A 14,425-nucleotide genomic window follows, 5' to 3' on the forward strand; every position below is an offset into this window, starting at 1 on the left:
GGCAGTCTTGAAGAGTCCTACACGTAAACTGGTTTCAGAAGCAATTTTAAAGTGGTTTAAGGGGTGAGGATCAGGAAGATGCTGTTCAAGTGTGGATGATATAAAATTACACTGATTCACTTCTGGATTCATGTTATTTTATTTTATTATTCTTTGCCACAACACTAAAAACATTGACTGTCCATGCAATCAAGTGTAATGCAGGAGGGGAAGACGAGGGTAAACAGGGTTAAGTCTGACTGGGGAGGCAGAGTTGCTGTTACTGGCTGCTCTGCATTTTTAGACTTTACCAAGTCATAAGAATCCCATCCCTCAGTTCTGTTTGTCCAAAACAGTATTTACTAATGTAAAGCTTTCCACCTGGGGTGTAAAACACCATTCAATTAACAATGTTAATTTCTTTCCAGTCAATTTCCTACACTGCACATAAGCAGAATATAGCTAATCAGAATGTTATCAGAAATTTCTGCTGTATTATCTGACTCAGTCTAAAAGCATAGCACATTGTTCATGTAAAATCCCAACTGTATTTTGTAGCATATTTCCTATTATGGACAGACAAAGTTAATATAGCATAGGATATTTTTTCAGCTACTAGCTAGAGGAAGAGAGAGGGAAGAACAAAAAACTCGTCTCCCAAGTATTGCATAAAGATGCTAGCACCACCCAACTTCCTATTTCCCTATTGTTTCTGCAAAATAAATACTGAAAAACAGATGTCTGGAACATAATGAATTTGAATGTCCTCCATAACAAATTGTTACTTGTAAGCTGGAAAGGCCTTAATGAATTTTACTTTATGATTCACTCTGTTATTACCATAAAAATTGTGAGTTGCACAGAAATGTGTTCAAGAGAAGAACCATTAATATTCTTTACAGCTTGATCTTGTTGCTTCAGATATGAACTGTATGAATTCAGCTTTTTCCCGTACGTAAAATCTTCAGCTGCTGCCTTACTGGATTTAGAGATTATTTTAAAAATTGTAATAGCAGCTCAGGAGACAGCTGAGAACTGTCTGTCCTATACTGTCTGACCCTGACCAGCTTTTCTCCACGTGGCTTTAAATCTTCATGTAATATAATTCAGAACCAGTTCTGATACATTTTAATGCACCTAATCTCTCTGAGCACAGGTTTTGTACAGCCACCACACGGAGCTCTGCCTAGGCTGCTATTGGGACTGCTGGCAATTGACAGTGACTGCAAAATTAAAATAGATCTAGGGTGTTACAGAAAGTCTTTCATTGCTGCAGCATTTTCCCTGCAAATTTAAAGCAGCTACAAGTGGAAAGCAGCGCTTTGAGCAGCTCATTCTTATTCTGACTGCAGCTTGCACTGCAGCATTTCTGTACACCTCATGTTTTTCTATTAGGAATGGTATATTAAAGAGATCCTCTTAATTTATTTTTTTTCAGGCTTAGAGGACCTCTGTATAGAAAGTGTATTCTGCTAGGCAGGGTTATGGTTTGCCAGTGTAGTTGCTGGCTGAAGCTGGATCCCTGAGTGAGTCACAGAAAGCCTCTCCCCTGCCCTTTTGTTGCCCTGCCTTCCAGTTGAAAATATAGATGGTCATATTTTAGAAGCCTGCCTTTCACTTAGGAGTTCCAAAATTAATTTAATTCGACTGAATTCACTGATGTACTGTGGCAGAAGGCAGTATTCACTGTTCTGAACAAATCCTTCTGCCAGTGTTGACTGGACTTTACTGTGCTTTTGATTTTCTCTTTTTATTTTGGGGGGGCTTCCTAAGTTCTGCAGCTATGTGAAAAAACAGAGAACTAGTATTTAAAGCAGAATACTTCAGAAGTGTTTCAGCATGTATTCTATTTAATATAGTCCTTCCATGAATATCAAATTGTGAAGGACTTTATCTGAATAATTGCAGTTATGTTCTGATTAGATATTTTCACCCCAAACATCCAAAAAAGGATATTTCTTACTATACTAGAAGTCCATGTATGTGGATCCCAACTGCAGTGATAGGAGTCACTGGATGATTTCCCAAATGAGCACCTTAAGAAGGAAGCTCTGACCAAGAATCTTTATTTCTGATTAACTAAAGTATTGCAACAGCATTTTAAGTCAATTGTAATGCAATTCATTATTCAGGGCATATTACAGGGCTTGTATATTGTGGGGTTCTGTCTGGGAGACTGTATTTTTCTTAGCCTTCAAATATTGATCAGTTAATTTGTTTGTCAAGGTTATAAACAGTGTTAGATTTAACAGAAAACAAAAAACAAAACTACAGCTAATTGGTTTTCCCTATAGCTCTCTCTCCTGCAGATCAGTTGGGATTTTTTTTCTCGAAATTCATTGCTAGCATTTTTAGTTCAATAAGGTTTTAGCTAGATTATACCGAACTCAAATTTCATGAGAAACTGGACAAGTAACTGAGAGCAAGCATAAAAATCCTCAGCACTCAATCCCCTATTCATCTTGGTCCATGTACATGATACATTAATGCTTATTATTTATTTAAGTGCTTCAAATAGGTTTGGAGCCACAAAGGAAGACAGTCAGCCTTGTGAAGTTTAAAATATAAAAGACTGGCCCACTGAGAGCTGTATTTGAAAGCATAGAGAAAAAGAAAACAGAGGATTTAAATATATTCAGACCATAAATATGCTGTTGCTGTGGGAAGCATGGAAGGAAATGTCTTGAGGAATTGGAATTAGCATGTAGTGATGTTTTAGAGAAACAGAGCACAATGTTATCCCTCTTCATCACTTCAGCTGTTCCCTGTATGGGCACATCCTCCCTTCTCCCACCCTTCCCCCCAGAGCCCCTTGAGATTTCCACCTGATCTATCACCTCACTTTCAGTACTGAAACCATCTCCCAGCTTCTCAGGTAACAGTTTTGTGCAGGCTTCGTGACACCCTGCGCCATGGAGGGCTGTTTCCTGTAAACACTGACTCCATCATTCCACTGTTTTCATTTGAATCCCTTTTGATGCTCCTTGCCTTTGTTCTGCCCTGTTTGCAGTGTCCAGCCTGCTGGTGCAGTGTGACCTCTCCCCATGCACAGAGATCCCTACTGTCCCCTATTTCCTTGTGGGTTTTGTCTCTTTGTTTTCTTTTTCCATACTGTGGGTGCTCTGGGTAGGGATGATATATCATTTTTTGGGGGGTGCATGGTGCCTGGCACAATGGGATTTGGCTCTGTGACTGAGCTGCCTTGAAGTTACCATGGAAGAGATACCTGAAATGTCACGGGACTGGGATGGGATGGGATGGGATGGGATGGGATGGGATGGGATGGGAAGGAAAGGCAGCAGAGGAATGGGTTTGCTGGGAAGTGTTCATTGGCTCTTCTGCTGCTGGCAAAGAGATGAGTGTGGGATGTAATGGAATCTGAGAATGTTATTTTGTGGGACAGAACTGTATTGTGTTTGCAGTCAGTGATTGGAAATTTAAAGAAGAGGTGGTTTGAGGCATTCAAGGAGAAAGAGGGTTTACATGTTCAACAACAGGCTTGAAAGAGATTTGAATGATTTCCTTGTGTGTGCATTATGAAGAAAGGACAGTGTGATAATGAAAGATGTTAAGGAGAAAGGAATTTTGATCAAAAGACATGCAATTTTTAGGGCTTGGATAACAGTTTTTAAAATAGGTGAGAAGCAGTGCTATACAGTCTCAGATAAGAGAGACAGAGAATGTGAGATCAGGCATCAAAGGTGATCCTGTAAGTGGATGATTTTCTCTGTGACAAAGTACATGGTAGTGCTGTCTATTGTAATAGAGTGAATAAGAGAAAGAGAGATTTGAAATATTAATAATGGTTTTCAGTTCCTGGCTTGAAGGCAGGATCCTGGAGACTTTTTTAAATTTTTTTTTTACTGAATAGTTGGACTGGTGGAAAAGTTGGAGGTATATGCCTGGAAGAGATATGGAGTTTGCAAGAACAGCTTGAACTGTTAGTTAGCTGGTGAGTAGACAGCTCAGTTGTGCTCAGCCCTTGTAATTTTTCCCCTTATGTTGCAGGCCAACAACAAACCAGAGATTGAAGCAGCCCTTTTCCTGGACTGGATGAGGCTGGAGCCACAGTCCATGGTGTGGCTGCCTGTCCTGCACAGAGTGGCTGCTGCTGAGACCGCCAAGCACCAAGCCAAGTGTAACATCTGTAAGGAGTGCCCCATTATTGGATTCAGGTACAGACTCTCTCCCTTTCAGCCACGTGTGCTTCTGCTTGGTGGATTAAGAGCTCTGCTTGATTCCAGGCAAATCAGGAGCTCCATTTTATAGGCATATTGTTCTTGGAAAAAATGGTTGTGTTGGGGACACGAGGGAGAGTGACACCTAGACTGGGTACAGTGCTGTGTGACTTTAAGAGGACAAGTCATCTCTCAGTTAAAATGTGGCACTTCCTCTGTGTCCCAGTCTTTCCATGCCTCAACAAAAGCATTGTTGGATTGCACAACTAACACAATTTGCCTTACATTCAGTGTGTCCTATGCAGTTGCATTTTCTGAATTGGATCCTAATGAATTGCTTTCTGTCATAGCATAAAGCAAGGAAGTGCCTTGAAAATTCTTAGGCATGTAAAAGCTACATGTGCATTTCTCTGTGAAAGAATGTTGGTGGAACATTAACCTGGAGTGGGGGAAATGCTGCTGGTCTATTTAAACATCTGGATTGACACCGTGGTTACTATGGCAATGAATAAGTCACTGTGTTGTAAAATGGCTGTGTGTTGGTGTGCCTGTTGAGAAGCCACTTAAGGGCTGAGTAAATACTCACTTTCAATTATGCCTAGACTTGTTTTATCACTTTGCTTTGCAATAGCTGCTTTGTATGGTTTCTGCCCTTTTTACACACAGTCTTCTTTTACCATTGGCATTTCTCCTTCTATGTTATCGTGTTGTTTACAAAGAGCTTTCTGTAATTTTGTGTCTAAAACCCAGATAGATAACAGCAGCAAGCAGTGCTACACAAAAAAGCCATCATTTTGCTCTAACCTGGGAGCAGATGAATGTAGCTTTTATGCATGTAGTGGGGCAGCGCTTTCTGCTACTATTTCAGAGGCAGTGGGAAATGGGGGAAATTTAGAAGGTATTTATTGCTTTGTTTTGAATCTGAGGCTGTTGCTCTAACAGTCTAAATTATTTTCTTTTGCTTTTTATTCCCCATTAATATCTGAACTGGGAAGTGATAAATATTACTGAGGAAGAGCTATGGATTGGATGTGAGTAATTCAGCACATCCACAAAGTCTAATTTTCCCATTCCTGGATGCAGTTTATTAACTACTGTATTACTTACACAGTTTTGTATAAACCAGCCAAAGACAAGTAGGTGGAATTGAAAAGTGCAGCCCTTGGAAATATCAAAGGATGGCGAGTGAATGGATAGTCTGTTGTAAGCACCGAGAACTCGGGAAGCAGACACTGGAGCTCTGTGTTTGTGTCTAATTTTACTTGACTGATCTCATCTGTCTCTTAAATTTATATAACAAATCTATTATCATGATAGTAGAATCCGTCTGTCACAGATTTTTTTTTTCTCTGTCTTTGCAAGTCATTGAACCCCTGTGTACACACTTGACAAAAAGATACTGTATTGGAAGGCTTTTAGAAAGCTAATACTGTGCAGCCAGTTCATGTAAAACAATGTTCTTTTGAGGTCGTTGTGGCTGAGCTGCTCCGTGTATTTGGAACAAGACAACCCTTATGCCTCCGGCTCTTTCAACCACTTCAGCACAGCAGATACAACAGTTAGCTGCCTCATAGAGCTGATGAGATTAAATAATGGCCCAAAAGTGCATTTGGAGTTTTGCATGGATGGAATGCTCTGCAGGAAAATTGTTTTTATGGAGGTGCTAGGAAGGACATGAGGGTGTTGGCAGAGTGACTTACTGAGAGGGCATTACTTTCTTGAATTTTCCTCCTGGAGGACATTCTATTTTAGGAATCATGATGAAGAGCAAAAGATCTGAAGTTAGTGTCATAGAAATAAAAAGTGTGGTAGTGTCTTTCATACGTTAAAGGTGAGTGAATGTGCAGAAATCTTCGCTGTTGCCCAATATTAGAAATTTTTTTGAAGATTAGATCTATGACAAACATCTGAGGCAGCAGTACCTGTCCCTCAGGGCAGAGGAGCATTGCTGGGCATTGCACACCGTGTGACATGTCACAGAAGAGAATTTACTAACACAGCAAACTTGATGGGCTGATATGAAGCAGTCACACACAAAGCTCTGAAGTTGTGATTTTTTTCTTTTTTATCCTCTTTTAGGTACAGAAGTTTAAAGCACTTTAACTATGACATCTGCCAAAGTTGCTTCTTCTCTGGCCGTGTTGCTAAAGGTCACAAAATGCACTATCCCATGGTGGAATACTGCACACCAGTAAGTAGCTGTTTAATGACCCTTACTGCCCATTCTTATGTAGAAAATTAAAACTTCTTTTCCTGTGTTCAAGGTAATGAAGCATTAGGACTGCTTTTTTCCCCTCCTCCATAATTAAATCTCATTTTATATACTATACATGCCAGAAATTTTGTTGCTTAGTCAAGGATGCTCCAATGGTTTGAAGTAAACTGAGGTTCATTGTTTGCACAATTCTGTGTCATAATGTATTTTTGTGTGCTGATGACTTGTTCCATGTTCAGTCCCATAGCTCACTTTATGGATCCTCCTGGAAGCACATGATTTGTGCAAATACTCACTCATATCTTGGGTCCTAAGGTTTTCTCCATATCAGTGTGTGATTTTTTTCCTCCTTTCCTCATCAAGTTGCAACTTCACTTGCTTTCTCTCACAACACTGTGGTTGCATTTTTAAGTTCTTCACTATTTCATGGTACCTTTTTATTGTCTGAACACTTGATGATATAAAATGCCAGGGAAGTTCTCATGATTTCATTTCTGAAGGGGGGAAGCCAGGCCATTCAATACAGGGTGCTGCAGTGATGGTGTGGTGAGGGTCCTCACCCTTCTTTCACAGCTCCCAAAAGGATTGGTTTTGCATAAATGTTAATTTCATACCTGACAGCTGTCAAGGGAAATTCTGCATTTCTCTCTCAGTGTGCTCCTTTTTGGCCTCTTAGGACCAGTGCAGAGGGGCATCAATGAGAGGTGCTCTCAAATTAGAGACTGAGCTCTCAAACATAGATTGAGCTTTCAGCTGCCTTTGCTATTGCTTGTGTTGGTCTTGAAGCAGTGCACTCTCATCAGCATTTCCTGGTGAAATAGGATTATTCCTAGTCTTTCATCTGCTGGTAGTCATAAATGGTGAAAATAAAGCATCCAAATTATACTTGGGCTAGCCTCATAAAATTATATGAACAGTCTTTAAATCTTCATCCAAGCAAAAAGGCCTGGCCAAAACAAAGCGAAGACTCTCAGTTTTTCTCAGAGACCTAAAAAAGAGAGAAAAAAGATTTATATTATAGTGAAGCAAGCTCAGAATTTTGTTAGTTTTAACTTACAGATATTTACTTGCATTATCTATCCACTTTTACCCTTCAATGGCAGGGTTTCCTGGGAATCCCTGCAATGGCAGCCAGTGCCCATTTGCTGGCTCTTTGCCTGTGTTCGTTGGTTGTGGTTTTTAGCGCCGTCCCCCAGGGACTGAGGTTGCTGGAAGGGCGATTTGCCTGAGCTGCTGCACCAGTCAGAGGGAATTGCTGGCTTTGCCTGGGCAGGTCTGAACAGACTTCTCCATTGCAGGCATTCCTAGAGCAGAATCTCGTGATCTGAGTCGTAGGCAGGGTGAGTGAGAGACAGACTCCCTGGGAGCCTTCTTTCCATCTGTGGCTGAGCCCCTCCTTCCTGGGTGGACTGCAGCTTTGCCTTGCACTTTGCCACTCTTATTCTTGCTAAGAAACAACGTGGGAGGTTTGTGAGTGATGCAAACCAGTATCTTCCAACCATTTCCTTACCCTTTTGATGTGTTTTGAGGAAAGAGAAATAAAAAAGGATTACGAGGTGAACCCCCAGCCTGAAGCAACTCATTGCAGTGCTGTGTCCAGCAGGTTTGTGTTGTCCCTGAAAATACAGATTACTAAGAGGTGAACATGGGGGTGCACAGAAAACTTGCCACCACATCCAGCCTGCTGGATCAGAATAAAGAGCCATTCACAGCCAGTGGATTTTTCCCTGAACTCCAGCAGCCCGTGCTAATGTGCCGTGCCTGGCTGCACAAGCAGCCAGCTGAATTAGAGGAGGATTAGCTGGGGTGGAGGGGGAAGTGAATGTGACACACAGCAAGCCCCACGCTTTTTTGTGTTGCTGCTATTACAAAAAAATTTACCCAAGTACTGGGGGACTGAACATCCACTGAAGCTATGTCTAGTTTGTAATTGTTTTCTAAATGAAAGAAAAAGAGTATGCAGGTGGCAGAGCATTTATTAGTCTTCCTCCACACTAATCTCTCACCTTAAAATGCATTTTGGCAGACACAAGGCATGTGATGCCTTCTTTGATAATATCTTTGCAATAATTCAGTGTGCACACCAAAGCGTTCTGATATTTTTATTCTGCCTCCCTCTTAGTATCAAGAAATTTTTGAGCACTGCAGTCTTTAATTCTGCTTAGGGGAGTTTTGAGAACTCATGCTAAATACCTGAGGGATGTGATAATGTTCCCTCTCTTGCAAAAGGTTGAGTCAGAATAAGGGCAAGGCAGTTGCTAGGTTTTCATTTAGACAGACAAATTGCTACAATTATTCCTGAAAGCAACACATCTCAATTTATTGTTCAAAGAGATAGGACTTTTAAATAGTTTTCAAATAAAGCATAGAAGACAACTTATAGATTGAGATGTAAAAGCAGGATGATTTTTCTGTTAGGGTTTAATGAACAGTGACACACGAACATAAAGAACACCTCGTTGGAAGGAAGGGTTCAGACTCATAACCTGTCTGCATCCAGGGTTTCCAGTCAGGGCTGAGTCTCGGGAGGAGGGTTGGCAAGACACTTGCTTAAACCAAACTGGGAGAAGTCAGCTGGTGGTAAAGTTATTCCTATGTGAATAAAAAGAACTATTTCTTATTGAATAGTTTGGTTTCAGAATAGTATTGGGACATGCTCAACTCATCTGCCTACATGTTACTTTGACTTAAGAGAGCTGGGATGCTGAAACTCCACTGTTTCTTCATCATAAACCAGTTCTGCTGGGAATTGTGGTCTGGATGATTTTACTCTGAAGATCATATGTAATAAAACATCTGTGGAGTAAATCAGAAGGTTTGGCTGAAAATAGCCTCAGTTTATCATCTTGTCCATGTAATAATCTCATTTTCTTTGCCTTTCTTGTGTTCCTTGTACATTTTTTAAATGGCAGTTGGATTGTATGAGAGGTGCCTGATGCTTTTAGTTGTCACTAGAAGATATATTTTCTTCTTGGGATTCTTGTGGTACCAGCTAGACTGGGATGTTTCTGTGCAAACACAGCATTTTGCTCTTTGGTTGTCATGGAAAAGGTTCAGGGGAGAGAGGGGGGAGAACAGTCCCAGGAAGGCTGAAGCAAAGAATGTTTCATTCCTAATACTTCAAAACACTAAATCCAAATTACAGTCAAATGCAATAGAAAGTGTTCTCAACATCCAAAATAGACAGGGCATTAATAAATGGTTATAAATGGCACAGGTGAACAACTAGACAGAAAGCTGTGCTTAGCCTATTTATACCAAGATTAAATATTAAAAGTTTTTCTGTGTTTCCAGCAGATGTGCTCTGTGTGCTCTCTTGATGACAAGCTGGTTAAGAGCTCTCCTGGCAGGCATTGCAGATGGAATTCAGCAGAGGGAATTCCCTCCTCCAGGGGCATGGGCAGGGAGCCACCTCAATAAATCTCCGTGCTGGAGTCCTCTGGGTGGTCTGGGCACACTTCACCCCTCCCTTCCCCAAATGTCTTTACTTCTGATTAATTAAGGAAGGGATATTTAATATTACCAGATATTATCTCACTTTCATGAAAATACAGATTCTGCTGTACTGGCTCATGGGTTCTGCTGTGTCACTTCTCTGCCAGTCATTGCTTACACTGAATTTTCCTGCCAGAGCAGACTGACCAGAAAAGGAGCCAAAATCTTTCCAGCTTTACATGAAGCTCATAGGTGTCATAAGTACAGGGGTAATATTTGCCTTTTCTGTTAATACTTCCCAGTCTTTATGCAGATATTTTTTCAGAGCATCCCCTTAATTTTTCTACTTTTTAAAAATCTACCTATCTGTGTTTGAGCAGCTCTGTGAAGGTTGGCTTAACTGATAGGTTCCAGCACATCCTTCCCCTCTATGCAGAAGGCACAGAACTCAATAAAAATGTCAGAAAGATTAACTTTTCCCTGATTTCTTTCCTTTAAATTAGATAGATTGGAGAAGCAATATTGTTATGTGGGTCAGAAGGAACTTAATTTACTGTAAAAGATCAGTACTTCAGGGTCTAGTGTTTCTGCAAGGTTCAGAGAAGGGAGTACAGCCTGACTGAAGTAATTGAAGTCTTACATTAAAATTCATCAGAAAATTGCCTGATTCTTCGTCTGGCTCTCAAAAAGTCTTGCATCTTCAGAGCAGACATCCTTGAGACTCTTCCTGACTCTTTCTGGTCTTCTTAAATCTATGTTGTGCTCCTCTGCTGGTCTCTACAGCAGCAAGGGAAGCCTGCTGCAGGCAAGGGAATAGAAAACTTCATGCAAATTGTTCTCTCCTCTGAGTATTGATCTTAAATACCTGCTAGTTTCACATTGGACAGGTGCAGGAAGAAATAACTGATCTGAGAGTTTTAAGCAGCTCTCACCTGCTTTTTGTTTCCCTTTGAACAAAATATTAATGGCACAGAAGGCTGGGGAGGAAAACTGGAAAGAAAAGGTGCCTAGAGACTTTCATAGATTGACAAATCTATGAAATGGAGATGCCAAGTGTGTGGTAAGAGTTGGGATCCAGACAGTGAAGCACCCAGCTGGACACACAGACTGTCTGTGTGTCCTCCACTACAGCCATTTTAGTGCTGAACCAAAAGTAGGCAGAGAGACCCCCCAACAGCCAGGTGAGGAAATGACAAATTATTGTCTAATTATTGCTTGTCCACTTGAGAAAACCTGAGGTGAGGAATGAGCCTGTCAGGGGGTTTTGAAACTTCTTTTCTTTCCCTCCTTCCTCCCCACTAGCAGTGTCTGTGTAGTGCATTGTAAGGTGACAGTGATGGACAAATAAAATTTGCTGTTCTGGGGCTCAGGCTGTTGGCAGCTCTGCTTGGTGTGATCACAGCTCTTCCAAGTGACCCAGCAAAGGAAGAGGCAATTGAAAAACAGTGACAACCTCATGAAAGATGATTTCATTGTGATTTGTGTCTTTCAGACAACTTCAGGAGAAGATGTCCGTGACTTTGCCAAGGTACTAAAAAACAAATTTCGAACAAAAAGATATTTTGCAAAGCACCCACGAATGGGCTACCTGCCTGTGCAGACTGTCTTGGAGGGAGACAACATGGAAACGTGAGTAGCTCTGAAGTATCTTAAGCAGCAATTCATTTGGTACACAATTTGAGCTCCCCAGCTGGTGCCAACTCCTTTCACTTCCTAAATGCATAAAGCCTCTTTATGTCTTTCATTTCTGTTTACCTCGCCTGGCAGGAAAACACAAGCTGGGCTTCCAGCTGCCATTGCCTTTATCTGCTTTCACCTGTCCTTACACAGGAACTTCAGCTTCAGTTAGCAAAAAAAAATACTCACAGTCTTACTGGCAGTCTTACAGACTTCTAAGTTTGATGTGCAATTTGGAGGTTAATGATACATTCATTAAATTTTTATTTTCTTCCAAACGGGTATCTTTCCTTGGTTTTATTTTTTTAAGTAGGTGTTTGTGACCTTCCTAGATGATTTCTTCTTTTCTCAGACTATAAATTTAGTCTTACTAAATGACTGATGTCTTCATGGAAAAAAAAAAGCAGTAATGATGCACATGGAGAAATCAATAACTTAACCCAGTTCCCTTTGGTTTTTTACACATTAATCCGTTGTTTAATGGCAATTGCACACAGCTTGTTCTCGCTCTTTCTTTTTCTCTTTAAATTTTAGATTTCAAAGTTTTTTTATCACTTTTTGGTTGGTTGCTCTTCACAGCCATTCATGTTGGTCTGTTGGATTTCTGCTTTTTAGTTATTGTGACTTTTTTTTTTAAACTTTCTGTAATTATTTTGCTGCTGAGTTTCTTCTGCCTTTCTCTTCACCTCCTCATTTTTTGTCTTGCAGTCCTGTTACTCTGATCAACTTCTGGCCAGTAGATTCTGCGTGAGTACTTTTGCTGAAGTGTGCTGCTGCTGCTACTGCTGCTGCGCTCCCTCACTTTTTCTTTTTGTTTATTTCTTTGTTCAGTTTTACATGAGATCATTTCCTTCTTTCTTTATGATTATTTCCTTTGATGCACTCTCTGAAGGAATGTTTTGATCCCAAATGAATAGAATGAGATAAACCCTGGAATTTCCAGCAGTCATGGATTTTGTACTGTGTACTCTTTCTGGAGTATGTATTTTTCATGGAATTAACAGGGGTTTCGTGCAGACCTACTAATGCTTATCAAAGTTTGTCATTTAAAAGCCTGTGTTTCTGAATAAGTGTCAATCCCTCTGAATGTATACTAAATGCTTTTTGAAAGACAGAGATTGAACTTGATATGGATTTAATTCAGTTTTAGGAATGACAGAGTTTTGCAGATAAAGCTATAATTTGGCTTTATGTGCAACCGTGCACACTCGAGTGCTCCAGTTAATCCAGAGCTCACTGGGTATTTGATTACAGTCTTTTAGATACATTCAGATTTGTGAAGGCAGGTTGAAATGGGGAAATGATTACTGTATTTTTTCAGAAGTTTAAAAAGCAGGGGTTTTCAGCTGTGGAATAGATTTTCATTCTTGCACCACGCCAGCACATGCATTATGTTACTGTTGTAGTAATATCCTCAGCATAAACTAAAGATAGATATATATTTACTATTGTGGCATTTGCTACTTCTAGTGTTACACAGATGCTTTTAGAATAATGTTAAATAATGATTAATTTTAATTCACATATTGATAACTAACGAGAAACTAATAAATAGATTTTTTATATTTCTATATGGTGAAATGTATATGGCTTGCACCTCCATTGAACTTTTTGTAGAATAAACAAGAGTGAAATGTATACACTGGAATATTGATTTGTAATTTACATTGGGAGCACAAACCCTTGGGAAGCTAAGGGAAGTGCTCTACCTCTAGGAAATTTAAGCAACCAGGAAGCACATCTAATACTGCAAACCTCATGGCTGAGAATTTACCCACAGAGAATGCCAAAAGTCTGGAGGCACGCTGAAATAGAGGGGCTTTGAGCTTGAGGATGCACTTGTATAGATGCAACTATGGATCTAGATTCCTTATATTTCAGAACAATTGCAAAGTTAAAAGTGGCATTCAAAGAAAGCTTGGATCGTGTGGAATGCCATTGCTGTGTCTGACATAATATGAAATTAAGCTGTCATAACATGGTCATTTCTAGTTATTTATAGTAGTAACATTGTGGTGTGCCTACACTGATAGCTTCCCACCAGAGGCTTGCTGTTGTATACTACAGGGAGTTTAACTCACATGTAATGCTTGACAAAACTTGAGAAATACTGAGGAGCAGGATTTGTGCAGAGAGGTTGCACTTTTTGTCAGACTAACTCAGGTATCTTCCAGAGCATAATCCTTCCATCTGGTCTGACAGGGAAGCAGGAAAATAAGAAATTAATAGTGGATGGAAAGAATTGCCCTTAATTTTGTTCTGCTAACTTTATTTCTTTCCTTCATGCTATAGCACTTGACCTGCAATTCAAGTTACTGAGCTACCCAGGTTTAAAGCTTTTTCTTGCTTACAGGGTGATTCCAGCTTCAGCAGACAAACCAGTGATCATAAAACTTTCCCATGTTTTCTACACTCATGCCTTTTTCTGGTGCTCTTATGCCAGTTTTCTGGTTATCCTTGAAGTGCCTCAGAAAAGCATCACCTGGCAGCACTCAGCGATGCTAGTGCTGTTCTGACACCAACATGTGGTATACATGGAACTGCTTATAAATAGATAACTTTTTTTTTGTTGGAAGTTAATGGTTCTCACTGCTTATTATCCAGTATTTTGCCCAGATCTGCTGCTTGCCAGGCATTAAAGGGACAGTTCACAAGTTGTGAGAATGTGTACCTTTTTACTTGAATTGTGATGGTACAATGATACAAAGACAATTTACTTGTTTCTACACTTTCAGGAAGCATCAACTAAAATGCTGAACAAAGAAAAGTACCCTTATCCTGCCAGCCAGGTTTCCAGGGGTGCAGGGAATTGCAGGAAGGTGGTGTTTGCCACTTGGTCAGCACTTGACTAGAATTCCCAGGCTGCTCCTGCAGACCCCAGCTTGAACAAGGCAGCTGTGGAGCCCTTGTAAAAGGGATGGTTATCTTGGCTAAATATTGG

The 14,425-nt window shown here is 40.3% G+C and overlaps 1 protein-coding gene across 4 annotated transcripts in view; it reads left to right on the forward strand.

Annotated features, from left to right (window-relative positions):
- Positions 1 to 14,425, forward strand: part of LOC102033021 (dystrophin) — a 391,913-nt gene that overhangs the window by 341,350 nt on the left and 36,138 nt on the right. For 2 of the 4 annotated variants that reach the window (XM_031063886.1, XM_005429311.2), the window contains exons 24-27: positions 3,988 to 4,154; positions 6,237 to 6,348; positions 11,300 to 11,436; positions 12,193 to 12,231. In XM_031063886.1, coding sequence (XP_030919746.1) covers positions 3,988 to 4,154; positions 6,237 to 6,348; positions 11,300 to 11,436; positions 12,193 to 12,231 — 455 coding nt within the window. The remainder of the gene's footprint in view (positions 1 to 3,987; positions 4,155 to 6,236; positions 6,349 to 11,299; positions 11,437 to 12,192; positions 12,232 to 14,425) is intronic. The other 2 variants (XM_031063887.1, XM_031063885.1) reach the window with 1 other exon arrangement.

Source organism: Geospiza fortis, unplaced genomic scaffold, assembly GCF_000277835.1.
Source record: "Geospiza fortis unplaced genomic scaffold, GeoFor_1.0 scaffold331, whole genome shotgun sequence".
In the NCBI taxonomy this organism is placed as follows: domain Eukaryota; kingdom Metazoa; phylum Chordata; class Aves; order Passeriformes; family Thraupidae; genus Geospiza; species Geospiza fortis.